Genomic DNA, 17,248 nt, shown 5'->3' with positions numbered 1-17,248 from the left:
TTTTCATCTCTATCTTCCCACCATCACCACAGCTACCATCCTGTTCTGGGTCATCATAAGCCCTCATCTGGATTATTGCAATATGCTTCCTAACAGGTCTCCCTGCTCCTACTCCAGCACTCTGACCCCGCCGAAACATAAGTTGGATCATATCATTCCTCTGCTCAACCCCTCCAAGTGTTCTCCATTCCATTCAGAGTAAAATCCCAAGTTCTGACCATAGCCTACAAGGCCCTCTGCACTTGGGGCTCCTGCTACCATTCTGACCTTCTGCTTTCTCCCCTTGTCGCTCACTTCTCCACTAGCCTCCTTGCTGTTCCTCAGACATGCCCCTCCCTTAAGTTCCCAGAAGTTGTTATTCCCTCTACCTGGTTTTCTCTTCCCTCAGATAGCCACAGGGCTCATTCCCTCACCTCCTTGAGGTTTCTGCTCAATTGCCAAGCTCTTAGTGACACCTTTCCTGACCACCCTAATCAAAACTGCAATGTCTCTCCCATTAAGGCCAGCACTCCCTCACCCACGCCTTCTCTGTTTTCCTTTTTTTCCACAGCACTTGTCACCAATTGACCTGATATACATTTTACTTATTTGTTTATGGTCTGGCTTCTTCCAGTAGAATGTAAGCTCTACAAGTCTAAAGATTTTGGGCTGTTTTGTCCACTGATGTAGCCCCAGTGCCTAGAACTATACCTGGCCCACAGTAGGCCATCAATAAATATTGCTGGAACAATAAAGTCATTTAATTCCCATAACTCTATGAGCTAGATAATATTTTCCCCCTTTTTACATATGAGAAAATTGAGGTTCAGAAAGTTTAAGTTTTTTTTTTTTCAAGCTTGCACAGCTATAAAAGCGAGGAGCGCTGACTCAGATCCAGGTCTCTCTGACTCAAGAAACTGTCCTTTTAACCACTACACTAGACTGCTTTAATCTACTGCTTCTTGGATGCCAAAGTATACTGGGCTCCCACCAGCCCCCGAGGGACAACAGTAGACTCTCTTGGAAGGTGGCTGAGGTTCTAACAAATGAAGTCCTGTTTGTCTCACATACAGGAGAGGAAGTGCTGTGACCCAGGTCCAAAGTCCCGGTGGGCATCCTGGAGCTGCTTAAGCCTCTCGCCAACTGACACCTATGGACAGAACACACACGAAGACAGTGGACTTGTTCCAGATACCCAGTGTGAGATTTCCAGATGCCTCCGGCAATCTTTGTGACTTCCTCCAGAGGCTGCCTCTTCTCCAGTTTCAGCACCTCCTACTATTCACCCAACTCCCAGCCTCCCCACGGCACTCCCAAGGGTCAGAGAAGAGCATTCTTAATTCCAGACCACAGTCACTCTTCACCTGCCCCTGTCTACCCTGAGCGCCCTAATATAGACAGAGCCCTCTCAGATTATTTTAATCACTTCTTGCAGCTTAGCGGTTGAGAAGCCTGTTCCCTCGTCCCCAATTCTCTACAACTCTTTTCTCACATAGGTTCCATTTCAATGCCCCTTCACTGCCTTTGGGCCTGGAGAAGTTCCCCCCAAGTCTGGTTATATCAAGCCTTTTCCCCAAGGCTCACTCCAGGCTTCTCTTCTACCTGGAGCTGTTTCCACCGGATGTTGATCTGCTCCAGGGCCCGGGAATTCTCCATCGACAAGTGTACATCAGAAATGGCAAGTTGATGGGCCAGATCATTTACCAACTTCACTCCATCTTTCATGGGGGAGAATTCTTCTTTGAAGAGCTATAGAACCAGGACCCAAGTCCCACAGCACACGGTAGGAAAAAGGAACCATTAGTCATTCAGCTCAGCTCCTCCCTCCTTACCCAGAGATTTTGGTTAAATAGCACAACCTCGGTGCTTGCCTGTTAGGGCAGCCAGACTAGGGTGTGGGTGGCCATTTCCTTATCCTCTTCCTTTTCTAGTCTCAGAAAACACCAGGGAAAGAGAAGACAGTAGAAGGACGGGGGAAAATTCAGTGAAACCAGCTCCCAAATCCAGCAGATAAACTGGGAGAGGCTCTGTTGAAGTCCAAGCCAACAATAGAGTCTCAGTAGCAGGAACACTGTCAGGGTCTGGGAGGAGCACCTGGTCTCGGGGTGGGCGGTAGCCAGGGGAGGGGGCCTGCATACCTTAAGAGCCTGGATGTGCTCTGGGAGTGAATCAATGAAGAGATCCCCAATGGGCTCCCAAGTGGCTCGGACTCCCTCAGCCTGGGTCAGAGTCGTGCTTAATTCCTCCATTGCCCCTTGGATCTCCAACAGCTGCTCCAGAGTGCGCTCAATGTGACGGTGCTGGTCCACGCAGCGGGCTGTCAGCTTCTCCCATAGTTCACTGGCCACCGTTGCCTGCTTCCACACAAAGCGGCTAAGATTCTGGATCCGCTGTCTGGGAGACGTATCTGCAAAGGTAGGCAGGAAGTCAAGTCAGGTCAGCTAGGCAGGGTCAGCCTACGGAAAGACCGAGACAGCCCTTTGTAAAACGTGTGTGTCTACATGTGTCTATATATATATATGTATGTGTGTGTGTGTGAATATATATATGTATATATTCACACACACACACACACACAAAGTTTTTCATGGTTGAGGCTCCTTTGGCAGATTCAGGTTTTTTAAAAATTGAACTTTTTATTTTGAGATCACTATAGATTTACATGCAATTGTAAGAAATAATACAGAGATTGCATGGACCCTTTACTCAGTTTCCCCAAATGGTAACATCTTGCAAAACTGTAGTACAATATCACAACCTGGATACTGACATCGATGAAATCCACCAATTTTGTTCAGAGTTCCCCAATTTTACTTGTACTCATTTGTGTGTGTGTATATTTTGTTGTATGTGATTTTATCATGTGTGTAGGTTCATGGATCCATTACCAGTCAAGAGACCATATTGGTGTTTTCCACAGTATATCATGAAGATTTCTGCATATTATTAAAGAATGGGCAAAATAAAGAGTGAGTAAAATATTTTGAGAGGCAGGAGTGAGGCAAATCATCCAGAGTCCTATTCATGTGACCCTGGAATGCAATTTTGCATTACTGTCTGCTGCTCATTTTCTTCCAAAGGAGGGAGACATTTTATGAAGACCCAGCACAGGAGAGCTTAGTGTAACTGGCAAAGCCTTTCCGCCAAGGCTTGTAGGCTTCCTCTTCCTCCCTCAGACCTCTCCTGAGAAGTAGATTCAGAGGCCCCAAACTCCAGGCTAACTGGAATTGTCCTCCTCTCTTGAGCTTGTCCTATCTGAGGCCCATCGGGCAGTAAATTGAGTACCAGTTAGTACTCAGTAGGAGGGCCTTGAGGTAAAATGAGAGGGTCAACAGCATCAACAAAGGGCTCCATTAATGAAGGGATCTTTCAGGCTATTCACAGCCAATCTCAGAGGGTTGAAGCCTCTTGCTGGGCCACCACTCAGACCTAAGCACCATGGGTCCCACCCTGCTGCCTTATTTAAACCTAGACCTACAGTGACCTATCCTATCGAGGAAAGGGGGCCAGAAGGCACCAGGGTCAGAATCAAAGAGCCACAATTAATTTTCTTCTCAAATGCCATCATCTAATTTTTAGATTTTTTTAGAAATGTTTTTTATTGGCTGGTTGATTAGAGCATTGCCAAATGCCTCTCTATGTTAGAATAAGGCAGGATGTTTTTAAAGGACATACTACTGTTTTTATTCACTCAATCAGTTTAATGCATTTGAGTCTTGTTTTTTCTTTTTCGTGCCTCATTGGACGACCACACATGATGCTCCAGAGAGCCACATACAGCTTTGGGCCACATGCTCATCTCCCATGCTCCAGGCTCTCTTCTCTTTGCTTTTTCTTATAGTGTGAATCTTGCTCTTCCCAACTTTGGAGTCCTAGGAGAAAATTATCTTCCAAGATAACAGCTGAGAAAATGAGTTTGGGGAGGGCAGGAAAATGTTTAATGGTTCACAGCTCAAGAAGATGGAAGAGAGGAAGACCACCCACCTTTGCTGTCAGAACGTGGCTCCTCTAATTCCTCAAATGGGTGCTGGGACAGGAAGGCCTGAGCTGACTCCAGCACAGAGTAGATATAGGGGCCCCGAGACTTGACATCTTCCATAAAGGCCTGTGAAGTTTAGCAACATGGTCAATGGGGAAGGAATGTCTTTCAATTGTTTTGAATTCCATCCTGCAATTGACAATCTGTCTTCTCCGTGCAACTTGATCCTTTGGCATTAACCTCTATCTTTGGGCTACTTGGACTAAAAGAGGTGCAGTCTTTTCTATAGGAAGAAGAATAATTCTGACCCTGGAATGTCTGTTTAGTCTGAAATAGGACTATGCCACAAGGTAGAGAGAAATGCGAGGATTTGGGGCTAGGAATCTTGGTTCTCTGGAAGACTCAGAAAGTCCTCTGTAAGGGGCTTAGAGAAATCAAAGCCGGGATGGGCAAGATTTATATTAAATTTTTAATTACATTTTTGTTGAAAAATACACTGAGAAGAGTAAATAAATCAAAAGTCACCTCGATGCACTGCCAGGAAGTGATTCCATCTCTGTAACCAGTACTGAGATGAAGAAAAGAACTCCACCAGCATCCTCTTGTGTCCCCTCCCAGTCATTCTGTCATCCTTCCCCCGACCAAGGTAACTACTATCCTGACTTGTAACACCACTTGTAACTGATTAGTTTTGCCCAATTTTGAACTTTATATAAATGGAATCATACTGTATGTGCTCTTTTTGTATCTGCCTTTTTTTCACTCAACATACTGTCTTTTTTAAACATTTTTTTATTGAGTTACAGTCAATTTACAATGTTGTGTCAATTTCCAGTGTAGAGCACAATTTTTCAGTTATACATGAACATACGTATATTCATTGTCAAATTCTTTTTCACTGTGAGCTACCACAAGATCCTGTATATATTTCCCTGTGCTATACAATATAATCTTGTTTATCTGTTCTACATATGCCTGTCAGCATCTATAAATTTCGAACCCTCAACATACTGTCTTTAAGATTCACCATTGTGGCACACTGTAACAGTTTATTTTCTTGCTGTATTGTATTCCATTCTGTAATCATCTTTCAAATTGAGACAGAATAGACATATAACACTGTGGAAGTTGAAGGTGTACAATATATTGATTTGACACTTACACGATATGATTGCCATTGTAGTGGCAGCTAGCGCCTTTGTCATGTCACATAATCATCATTTCTTCCAGTGTATTCTGTATTTGTTCTAAGAAACATCTGTTGCTATTTTCTGATTTTAGAGGTAATATCTGTCACAGAAATCTTAGAAATTTCAGGAAAGTGTGAAGAAAAAATTAAAAAGAATGCTAATATCATCACTTGAAGTTAACCATTGTGAAGATTTTGATATAGCTCCTTCTTATGTTTCTGTATGTGTGTATATATGTACACACATCTATATAGATTTTTATATAATTGAGATCTACCTGTATATAGTTTTATACCCCGTTTTTTTTTTTCAGTTAGTATTATATTATGTTCATTTTCCCATGTCCCTGTTATAAATCAGGGCAAAGTTTTAAGGGCAGCCAATATTGATGGGAAGACTAGAGGGGAAAGATTTGACTTAGCCTGTGAAGTGCTAGCCTCAGACCAGTGGGACTGCATATGGCTTCCCGTGACTTTCAGCCTCTAAACAGAGACTGGGCATCCATCCATCAAGGTGTGGCAGAAGAGATCCCTTCCCAGTGGAGAGGCCACACACCATGGCCCCTGGAATTCTAACCTACCGCATGCGTCTCCTTCTCCTGTTGCACCAGGACCACATCCCCTTGGAGGGGAAGCTGAGCCGACAATTCCTCATCTTTTTGGCTGAGCCAGTCAATAATCTCTTGGAGAGGGAGCTGAAGCTTTCCACTGTGGTCTGAGAAGGCCTCTAAGCGGGCTCTGCACACAATGGGAAGATCAGTGATTTTCCATCCTCTTGTTAAGTGGCCAAGCATTTCCCCCCCAACAAATACCTGTGTGGAACCTCAGTATATAAACACATGAAAGAGGTGCTGCTCTGGTCAAAGTGGGAGGAGCCACCCACAGAGGCTCCCGAGGCACCTCCACACGGAGCATGGTACCAAACACTTGGCGGACATCAGTTTATTCAGGTGCCCACCCGGCATTAGGCTGGGAAGGGTAGTGAACTGAGCAAGGGCATTAGAGGTGGGAGCTGTCTGGTTGTCGTCTTGTCCTGGAGGAACTCAAGTCATACCAAACTGCTCATCCGCAGAGGCTCCTTGGCACCTGGCCTCTGAGCAGGAGCAGATGCAGTAGGCGGAAAGGGCGCGTACAGGTGGCTGAGGTGGACATGCACGTGTGTGAAGCTCATACAAATACAAGCAGCCCAGGGGTCCCAAAGGCTGAGGGCAGCATAGGCTATAAAAGTTTGACATACGGAAGGAGAAAAACATGTACCGCATAAGCATTTGTGTCCGCCTTCTTCCACAAATAAGCCAGGAGCTGAGGTCCAAGTAATAGGAAGCCGGAGGCCAGCCCAGCCTGTGTGCAGCCGTCAGGCCCATTCCCCTTTGCTGATAGGGATAACTAGTCATTGCTTTCCTACCATCTGGATCAGGCCCTTTACCTAAATTTTTGCTTCCACTGATTCTCAGAGCAACCACATGAGGTAGGCACTGCTATTGCCCAGAGAGGTTAAGTAGTTTGCCCAAGGTCACACAGTTCAGTCACTGGTAGAGCTATGATTTAAACTCAGGTTTGTCTGACTCCAGAGCCTGCATTCTTTCAACTTCTCCACACTGCCTCCTCCCCACCAGAGCCCACCAGAAGCCAGGGGTTTGGTCTTTGATGATAGTGGGTGGAGAGGAAAAGTGTATGTGTGTGTGTGTGTGTGTGTGTGTAGCTATAGAGAGGGGTAGGGGAAAGAGGAACAACTGATAATAGAAATTGCCGTCAGGCTCTTACTGATTCGCCTTTAGTTTGGGGAGGCATGGCTGGGGGATAAGCAATGGACGAGAGTAGAGGGATAAAAAGATGGGAAAGAGAGCAGATGGTATCTGCCGAGATGAAGGGTAGTTATGAGAGGAAGAGAGGGAGGGAGTCATCACAGCCCTCATTTATCCGTCAGCTCTTTTAAGTTCAGAAAGCCTTTTCATATCTTACTTGAGTCCTCAAAACAACGCTATGAGGTAGTTAGGACAAGTATTAGTCCTCCACTCATTTTTTTTTTCTTTAAAAAACATCCAAACAAGCAGAAGCTAAAATTCAGAGATTCTCAAACCAATTATCCAAGGTGACACAGCTTCCTCAAGACTGAGGCTGAAATCCAAGTCTCCTGACTTCTGACCCACAGTTCTTGCCCCAGGGCCGGAGGAGGAAAAGGAGGGGAAGTGGAGGGCGAGGCTGACGAGACGGTGATGCACAGGCTGACGAGCTGTAGCAGCAAGAGGAACCCAGCACTGTCCCAGCCAACTCCCTCAAGCCCCAGTTTCAAGGCGCCAGGCCTTACCGGAGATTGTGAGACTTCTTTTTGATTTCATTCCAACACAGATTCATGGCTGATGGTTCCAGGGGTCCGGCGGCACCAAGAGACCCGTTGAATAGCTTTGGGCTTAGGCAGGGCACCCCAGCACCATCATGAGGAGGCGCAGGGGTGGCGGCAGCAGCTCTAACCTGGACAGAAACACAGATACACTGCGACCCCTGGAGCGTGCCACGCCCTGGTCTGCACCAAGCCAAGCGTGGGCCACGTGCAAACAAGAGGAGAGAAGGGATTGTCCCAGGCTATGTTCGGGTTGGGGCGGGTGGTGAGCTAAAGGAAGACTCAGTGGCTCTGTGCATGGCAAGGTCCTCTCTTGGGACAGGTCGGTCACTTTTAACTGCTGACTCCTTTCATTACCCCTCTTATTATCATCAATTCTGCCAGGATGACTGCCCAGATGGGATCCTGGAAGGAGTCGTGTTAGGTCAGAGATGCTCAGAATTGCTCAAACACTGGCAACCATGGCATTCAAGGGGAGCTGTAAGCTCAGACTTCACTGTCCCACAGTTTGCCCGATCTTCCAGAAAAAGAAGCTGAAGGGCTGCCCCATGAAGTTTCAGAGAGACACAGGGAGGGAGAGAAAGCAAGCCAGAGAGCCAGCAGCAGTAGAGGTCCTGCTTCACAAGTGAATACAGGCCTTAGTGCCCCTTCTCCCTCCTCCTCACTTGCATCTCCCACCGCAGTCAGGAAGGCTGGAAAGAGTCCTGAGGAGACCTGTTCATCTTCCATGGGTGGAGAAAGGGCTAAAGCAGCATTTTGGATCCTGATTTCTAAAGAGCTCTGCCCAGAGTCGACAGTTAAGAGCCGGCCCTCAAGCTTAGAGCCCATCACTTGCTCACCCCGTCGGGTCCTGTGGGGTTTGAAGAAGTGGGGGTTGTGCCAAATAGCCCTTCAGAAGTTCGCTACCTCCAGCGCAGTGCCAGACCTGCCCAGCCAGAGACAGAAGGGTGTGGAGGGCAGGGAGTGTGAAGGAGGAAATCTCAGCCTGGAGAAACCCACCTGCCTGCCTGCCTATCTACCTGCTTGCCTCCTCTGGAAAGAACATGGTCTTATTGGTGGCGGAGCCTCCTCTAGCCTCCCCTTCCCTCCAAACCATATTTCCTCACCACATAAGACTCTCCAGGCAAGGTAGGAAACCAGTCATCCCATTAAAACCACAGCTCGCAGCCACACACTGAAAGAGAAGCGAGGGAGCATCTAGGCTCTGAGGTCAGTCACCCTGAGTCCCCATGAGCTGACCCTACCTGTACTGCCGGGGGACCCGGTCGCGGGACTGGGCAGCCCCATGATGATCGCTCAGCATGAATCCGAATCTGGACTCAGTGCCTGGTGAGCCACAGGCAGTCCTGACAGGCTCTGAGCAGACTCCCTCGGGGAGGGCGGTCAGAGCTGAGCCAGGCCAGGAGGCGGGATCGGTCACCCTGTTTGTTTACTGACCCCCCAGGAATCCAGAGGGGGCGGCTAGGTCAGAGCTCTCGACGGTGAATCAGGGCTTTGTCCCTGGGGAATTCCACGTCGCTCCCCACTGGGCCCGCCACACTGGGGCCAGGAGGGCCCTCCCAGGCTGGCAAGGATGGCAGGAGTGGGACTGGGCATTCCATGGTGCTGAGGAGGGGCACACAGAGGGGATCTGCTGTTGATTGCTGTTCACTTTCCCTGGAAGACACAAAGGATTCACTCTGCCTCCAGGCCCACCCTCCCCCCCTGAGATGGAGGAAAGGATCAGATCACTTTGGTGACAAACCTCTGGTAAGCAATTTCCTCAAGGCCTGGCAAGACGATGCCAAGCTTGAAAATCAGCCTTGTCCTCGGCTAAGTTAGCATCCCCAGAGGCAGTGAGAAATGTGTGTGGCACACCTGGGGACAGAGCCGTGGGATGGCAGCGTTGGGAAGCTGGGCAGCAGAAGACTGATCCAAGCCCACAGTGGAAACGAGGGGGTGCTCTGCCCTTGGGAGGAGAGGTGGGAGAGCTTTGTTTCCCCCAGACCTCCCACTGCGCTCTAAGGCCAAGAGGAGATGGATGGCCTATGTGCATCCCACATGGACTTCTGCAGAGGGGGAGAAGGCAAGATGGAACCATGGAGTTAGCAGCTCTGTGCAGGGACCCAGTGCCAGGGAGGCTCCTGGGCCCTGCCTGTACTGTCCTGGGCCTCTGGCCTGAGGGGCAGGACCCCTTCTGGAAGTGGCCACTCTTCTCCTTTCCCAGCAGACTTGCCTGGGGAAAGGTTAACATTCCAGAGCTGGGCCCCCCACCCCTGAGCACTGAGGAAAAACACTTCGTTTTGACCAAAAAGAGTTCTGTTCCCATCCTCCTTTATCTCCCACAGAGTCTTCTGGGCTTTCCACAGTTCCACATTGTTTCCATGCTGAGGCCCACCTACAGGAATAGTTAGAGCAGCTGCCTGACCCTTTCTGGGGGTCCGGGATGGATGGGGGATGGCAAGGGATGGCAAGTCAAGAGCAGGGAGTGGCTTTAACCCTGGGTCGCAGCTTGGCTTCTGCTGGGATAATTGGGCTCAAGCCAGTCTCACAGAGTCTCCCGGACTGGGAATGCCGCTGAGTTAGAAGCAGCCTCTTGTGACCCAGCCACAACCAAGTTGTCCTGGTTCGGAGGGAAGTGCCCACGATCAGCTGGGCTCCATCTCTGTTAGCCTTTCACTCCCTCAAGCCTTCTTCTTCGTTTCCTGACTCCCCACTAGGCTCCCTGCTCTCCCCTCTGAGTTCCCCCTGATACTCACAAGTCCCCAGTACCAGAGTCAGGCACACAATAGACAAATTATGAATAATCATTGTTTTCTTTCCCTATCACTGGCCTTCTGCTTCTGGCTTTTGTGGCCAAGATATTTGCTTCTCACCCCTACTCCCCACAGGGCTCTCTCCTCATCTCTTGAAACTCTAAGACAAAATCAGGGCCGTAGAGAAGGAAGAGAAGAAACTAGACAATGACGGAGGGGAGGACTTGGTCTCACCATTCTCAGTCATGAAATGAAGCCCTCAGGTCCCCCTGCTGAGGTGGTAAAGCTTGGAGAGGGTGGGCAATGAGCAGGGCTAGCCTTCTGGAAGGATCCATGCTTCTCAAGCCCTTGACCCTATGAAAGCCCCACCCCAGAGAAGGGGTGGAGTTGCACAGGGGAACTCTTAAGTTGACACTGGCATTGAGAATGTGTTATAAGCAGCAAATTCCCTCTGGCTAGACGTGCAAAACAATTTGAGAGGGCCTGGATCTTTGGATCTTATGTATCTCTGGACCTTCACTTTCCCTCCTCTTTCTCCCCAAAATGGTCTCCCCAGAACCTACATTCTCCATCCCTGTATATTCAGCTGCCCTTTGCACCCCTGGCAGTAACTCAGCACCGCAGCCCGTCTGTGTGATACTAAGAACATAGTAATTTCACACACTCCCATTGCCTCTGGACCCCAAGGCACTGCAGGGCAGGCCAAAGTCTGCTTACACTTCTCCCTTGTCCAGTCAACTTCCCCGTGGACCTCCCTCATTGTCAGGAAAGGGGGCTGCACTCTTGTGATTACTGCCTCTCACACATCCTCTGCCCACCTAGCGAAATACACAGGTGGCCACACACCTAGCACTCCACTCCACTCCTAGAGGAGGAGAGAGAGAGGAGAGGCAAGTATGAAGCTCAGGGGATCCTCAGTGAGGCTAACCCAGGAGTGGCAAGTAACACTAGGTACTTGAGAGCAAGAACCAGTGAAAGGGGAGGGTATAGTTCAACTGGAGAGTTCATGCTTAGCATGAACAAGGTCCTAAGTTCAATCCCCATTATCGCTGTTAAAAAATAAATAAATAAAAATCTAATTACCTCCATTCCCCAAGCAAAAAAAACAAAAACAAAAACAAAAACAAAATAAAAAGAACCAATGGAAGGAGAGAGAATATTCTGCAGGTGCAGAATATGAGGTAAGCAACAGAGAAACCAAGACAAGACAAAGGAATGTTCTGCCTTGTCCTAGGCCATGCCCTGAAGGATCACGCTCTTCTGGGACCTCCCTTGGAAGGTTAACATGAAACCAGCCCCCTCAGCTATTGTGGGCCCTTTGGCTGGCCCAGCCCAACACATTTCCTTGCTGCACGCCCCCATACAAGGCCTCATGAGTGACAGGGATGGGCCAGAGGAAGCCTCGTGCTATCCAAAGGGTTTCTTGTATGTGGAGAGCATCCCTGAGCCTTCAGAAGCATGGATACACACAAGATCACACATAGATCCTGTGTCCACCCTGTTTACACAGGTCTTTCTTTTGCTATCAGCCTCTTACCTGGGGGCAGGTGCTTCTGAGGCTGCTGCTGTGATGGAAGAGGTCAGCTGCCCGCCATTCATGACATCGTGGGAGGGTGTAAGGGCATCCCTGCATGACCATAGGTTGCATCAGAATCAAGGCTCATGGAGGGGTGAGGATGAGCAGTGCACCAACCATTGAACATAGGCACCTGGAATAGTAACAAAGAGAGATTTAAAGTCAAAATCTAGAAAAAGGTCTGTAAATCCAGCACTAACACAGAGGTGCCTTGACCAGTTAATGGAAATAAGAATTCAAAGCTTACAGACCTACCCAATAGCTTTTCCCAGGCCATCGTGTACCATAAAAGACTTGATGTAATTATTGATCAAGGAAGTAGTTATTGTTTCTCTATTGTGCTTTGTGCTAGAGACACAAAGACAATACGCTGCCTGAGATCTCACAGCCTGGGGATGGGGTGTGGGAGATGGAGGGGGGCAGTCATGTAAGCTGATAATGATAATAAAACAATTATGCGTCAAATGCTATAATCGACGTTTGACCAAAAGGCCAGGGGAGCACAGAGTGTAGAAGAACTAACTCTATCTGGGAATGTACAATGTTTTCAGAGAGACTGTATTTGAGATGAGTCTTGAAGGACAGGTAGATGTTTTCCTGTGCAGAGAAGGGGAAAAAGGTAGAAATGCCTTCCGAGCAGAAGGACCCACCTGTGCAAAGGTGGATGTCACACGCACAAAAAAAGCACAGCATGTTCAGAGAACAGTAAATTCAGTATGGCTAGAGTTTAGGAGGCACAGAGATGAAAAAGACATGATGCCTGTGCCTGAGAAGTTCACATACAGAGAGAACAGACATGGGGAAAATCAAGCCAGAAAGTGTTACTTGCATTGATAATAGAAGTATCTGTGGCATGGAGTGAAGGGATGGATGAGGAGAGTTCTACCTGGTCACATCAGGAAAAGTCTCCCTAGAGGAAATATGCTTGAGGTGAGTCATGAAAGAGAAATCAGATTGTCATCAGGCAGAGAAAATAAAACAAAAGAGATCATTTCAAACAGCGCAAAAATAAATGTACAGTGTGACCAGAGTGTAAGGTAGGTGCCTTGTGGGGAGGAGCAGATGAGGCTGTGGCCAGATTGGGTCATGTCTTGAATGATAAGCAGAGGATTCTAGGCTTTATCTTGTAGACAATAGGGAGGCACTGAAGATTTTAAGCAGGGTAGTGACACGACCAGATTTGCAATTTCGAAAGAGCCCTCTGGCTGCCTTGTGGAGTGATTCTCCCAAGGGAAGAACCCATTGAGAAGCTGTTCTAACAGGCAGGCAGTTGCAGTGATGAGGGAGCAGAGAAGATGGCTTTGAGATACACTGAAGGGGTAAAATTCACTGGGCTCTGTGATCACTTGGGTGTGAAGGGCGAGGGAGGTGAAGGAGTCAAAGATTTCTAATTTGGGAGCTGGGTAGATAATGCTGCCAACAGCAAGAGAGGGAAGACAGGAGAAGAAGCAAACTTGGTGTGGTAGAGGATGAGGGCCATGTTCTGTAATAAGCTGTGCTTGAGGCATGTTCAGTTTTTGATGTCAAGAGCTACGCTTAGGAAAGATATGAGTGAAAAAATTAAATGTCCAAAGCAATGGACAGTTTAGTGAATGTATCCAAAGTTGATGGGAATGGATGGCTAAGACAATGCTTGAAAATGATCAAAGTGTTATCTTTTAGTGCTGGGTAGAGACATGCAAACCCTGATCCAAACAGCAGGAAGTGAGCATCTTCGATTCCTGATGCTGATGGTTAAGTTGTTAACATGTTTGGTCTCTATTTCAGTGGTTCCCAACATTTTAGGTATAAGGGCCCCTTCTTAAAATAAAAATAAAAATATCTCACTTCACCCACTCACACCTACATAGTAGCTGTAAATTTAGTACCTACAGAGTGAGAAAAACACTTACACATTTAAAGATCTGTGGACTCCTTAAGCACCCTTCCCTCCTCCTCATGGGTCCGCGCTCCCAAGATTGGGGACTATCACAGATCACTAAGGTGCAAAAATCTATGGTTTGAATGACACTTTATTGTAGTCAAAGTCCCTGGAGATCACACAGCTACATAGTTTCTCATCCCCAAAGAGATTCCCCCAAAGAATGGTTGAAAAGAGGGATCCCCTCTGATCCAACACCAACATAAAAGAATTAATCACTCAGATCAAAACTGAAGTATTGCTATGGACATGTTGTAAGTATGAAGGCTAGGAAAGGCTTGTTTTCAGACCTTTTTTATATTCACATTTTAATTTTTGCTGATTATAGAAGTAATGCATATTCTTTATAGAAAAACTGAAAATACAGAAACTCACAACTGAAAATAAAAATAACCAATAGTACTACTACCAAGAGATTACTAACAGGTCTGAACCTTACAGTAGTTTTTCTATGAAAAATATATACATACACTTTGGAAATAAAATTGTCATATTATATATATATGTATTTTGTGTCATGCTTTTTTTTCATTTGCCATTTATATGATGATCAGTTTATAATATCACTATTTCTCTAAAACATGATTTCTAATGGCTGCAAAGATGGTAGACTGCTATGATTGAGGCCATGGGCTTTGGCATCAGACAGACATAGGGTGAAACCCACACTATTCAACCTATTAACAGTGTGGCCTGGGGCAAGTTAACCTCTCTGAGCTTCAGTGTGTTCATCTGTAACATAAGGATGACTATCCTCAAAGACTTGCTCTAATGATTAAAATTTAAAATGTTTTAAGGTGACTTAGCACAGTGTCTGGCAATAGTACACTGTTAAATAAATGTTACATGCAGTTATTGTTGTATATTATTTTACTGAATGGATATGTCATAATTTATTTTGCCAGCCTTATGCATATTTGTGATTCTTTCCTTAGGATAATCTCCTAGAAGGGAGAATTCCTGGATCAAAAGGTGTGAGCCAATTTCAGACTTGTGATACATACTTCTAAACTGCCCTAGGAAAAAGTCAGATCACTTTATACTACCACCAGCAATGTATGAGAGTGACAGTTTCCCAGCACACTTGCCAACAGTGAGTACTCTTATTTTTAAAGTATTTTTTCCAGTTTTATAAGTGAGGATGGCATCTTGAAGACTACTTTGTATTTCCTTAATTACTAGAAGTGCTTAACTTTTTCTTTACATTTTTAGTGGCCAGTTGTATTTCTTCTTTCATAAACTTTTTCTCTTTTGAGGTTCACATTTCTACAGATTAACTTCCTTCCTTCTTATTCCTCTACCGGCCTGATGTCAGGTTGACACTTCACAAAACAAAAATACAACAAACCCAGGAATCAGAGAATTCAGATCATTCTGGTCCTAGCATAACTATCCTCTGCTATTTTCAGACTTTGTCACTGACTGTAACCTCACGTCATTTCACCTCTCTAGACCTTGGTTTGCTAAGCTGTAAAATGTTAAACAGTTGCCACACATCAAAATGCTAGCATTCCCTGTATTTCTATAGCATGCTTTTGTAGTCTGCTATACTGCCTGTCTTGATCCTCAGTACAACCTGATAAGGTTCTCCCAGCCAGAATCATGATCCCATCTAACAGATGAAAATGTTGAGACACAAGTGAACCTGGGCCTCCTGACCCCTGGCCAGTGCTCTTTGTTCTACACAAAGATTCTTCTTTCTGCCTCTTTAGTTATCTCCATCCTATCCCAAATTACTACCTACACATATTGATTCTCTTCTTATTTCCCTTTTTAACTTGCAGAGGCTGTGAGGAATTGGAGGTGAGTTGGTCAAGCATAAGGAATAAGACAGCTAAACAAAAAAAGTATCACTTAAGGGAGAAAATGATTCATACCTTACATGGGCCACAGAAATCATGCTATAAGAGCAGAAACTGTTTACTTCAAGTTGGAGGGATTTCAGAGGTATTTACAGAAGAGATGTTTTTGAGCTAAGGTGACAGAGAGGATTTGGACACACAAAGTAGTGTGGAGGATGTTTTTGGGGTGTCACTCACTCTTTTGTGCTCTCCTCTAGGGATCCTGCTAGATACTAAGCTATGGCTTTTTCCCACTAAGAATACTTTTTTCTTGGTTCTCAAAATCATACACAGGCCCCTCCAGGAGGATTCACTGTTTCTCTTGGGCAGAGATAAAAGCTTTAAAAATGTGTGGGAAATACCAGGATTCCAGCACAAAAGCAAGGTTGTTGGCTCACGGAGGACAAGGTCCGGGCCGGATACTTATTTCTATCCTACATTTTTTTTTTTTTTGACACAGAACCAGACACAGAACAGGCACTCAGTGAATGTTTCCTGACTTGATCTTTTAAATTAAAGTATAGTTGATTTTCAATATCATATTAGTTTCAGGTGTACAAGATAGTGATTCAGTATTTTTATACTCCATTTAAAGTTATTACGAACTAATGGCTTTATTTCCCTGTGCTCTAAAAAATACCCTTTTTGCTCATATATTTTATCCATAGACAAATACTCTATGTTATCACTTATATGTGGAATCTAAAAAATAAAACAAATGTGTATAACAAAATGGAAAGAGACTCACAAATCTAGAGAAAAAAACTAGTGGTTACCAGTAGCGAGACGTAATTGGGAAGAGGCGAGATAGAGGTATGGGATTAAGAGACACAAACTGACTTGATGTATTGAATTGAACTCCAATTAGGTAGGTGTACAGGTTCTCAACTTTGGAGGTACAAAGCCCAGGAGGCACGAAGAGTAAGGCTTTGGATACACATATTTACTTGCATTTATGTGAACTGATGTATATGGAACTTTACTATTTGAAGCTTGAAATGGCAAAAAACTGCAAATAACCTAAATAAATAAATAATGGTGCATCCATATAATGGAATTCTATACAGCTATTAAAAACATTCCTTTGGGATTTTTTCTTATTTTCCCTCTTTTCAAAAACTTAAATATAACTTACAAAAAGTGCATAAAACATATGTGTAAAATACATTGAATTATTATAAAGCGAATCTCCATATAATCACTGCTTGGACTGAGAAATAGAATAATTACTCACACCCAGAAAAGTCCCATGTCGCCAATGAAAGATGAAGTTTTTACTGAATATCCTTTTGTACCTTTTGAATTTTGAACCGTACAAATATATTTGCTATTTAACAGCTACTTTCTCCCTCCTTCCCTACTCCTCACCCCAGTGCCATGGGCATCTTCAACTGTTTTTTGGAAAGGTTGGTATAGCAGCTTTTCCATAACCAAATAAATAATAACAGTTAAAAGTTACTGTATTCCACATTTCACACATATTAACTAGTCTGTCTGTATATATCAAGTCATTTAATCCTCAGGACAACACTAGTAAGTAGTTATTATTGTTGTCTGTATTATGCTGATAAGAACACGGTGGCACAGAGACAGTAAGTAACTTGTTCAAAGTGATACTGTGAATATGAGGTGAGGAACTAGTTGGGATTAATATCCAGGCAGGTGTGTCCCACAATACAAGTTCCTC

General features: G+C 45.5%; 1 protein-coding gene across 2 annotated transcripts in view; it reads right to left on the bottom strand.

Moving 5' to 3' along the window:
- DRP2 (dystrophin related protein 2) overlaps window positions 1-17,248 on the bottom strand; it is a 42,025-nt gene that overhangs the window by 19,769 nt on the left and 5,008 nt on the right. Inside the window, exons 3-9 of one of the 2 annotated variants that reach the window (XM_074359216.1) lie at window positions 11,761-11,932; window positions 7,456-7,619; window positions 5,729-5,885; window positions 3,964-4,084; window positions 2,118-2,386; window positions 1,582-1,728; window positions 1,051-1,129 (exon numbers count right to left, since the gene is read on the bottom strand). In XM_074359216.1, the coding sequence (XP_074215317.1) occupies window positions 1,051-1,129; window positions 1,582-1,728; window positions 2,118-2,386; window positions 3,964-4,084; window positions 5,729-5,885; window positions 7,456-7,619; window positions 11,761-11,871 (1,048 nt within the window). In that variant the 5' untranslated portion in view covers window positions 11,872-11,932. Of the gene's footprint in view, window positions 1-1,050; window positions 1,130-1,581; window positions 1,729-2,117; window positions 2,387-3,963; window positions 4,085-5,728; window positions 5,886-7,455; window positions 7,620-8,732; window positions 9,150-11,760; window positions 11,933-17,248 lie in introns of those variants that run through there. The other variant, XM_074359217.1, reaches the window with a different exon arrangement.

Source organism: Camelus bactrianus, chromosome X, assembly GCF_048773025.1.
Source record: "Camelus bactrianus isolate YW-2024 breed Bactrian camel chromosome X, ASM4877302v1, whole genome shotgun sequence".
NCBI lineage: Eukaryota > Metazoa > Chordata > Mammalia > Artiodactyla > Camelidae > Camelus > Camelus bactrianus.
This window is presented reverse-complemented; position numbering and strand designations above follow the sequence as displayed.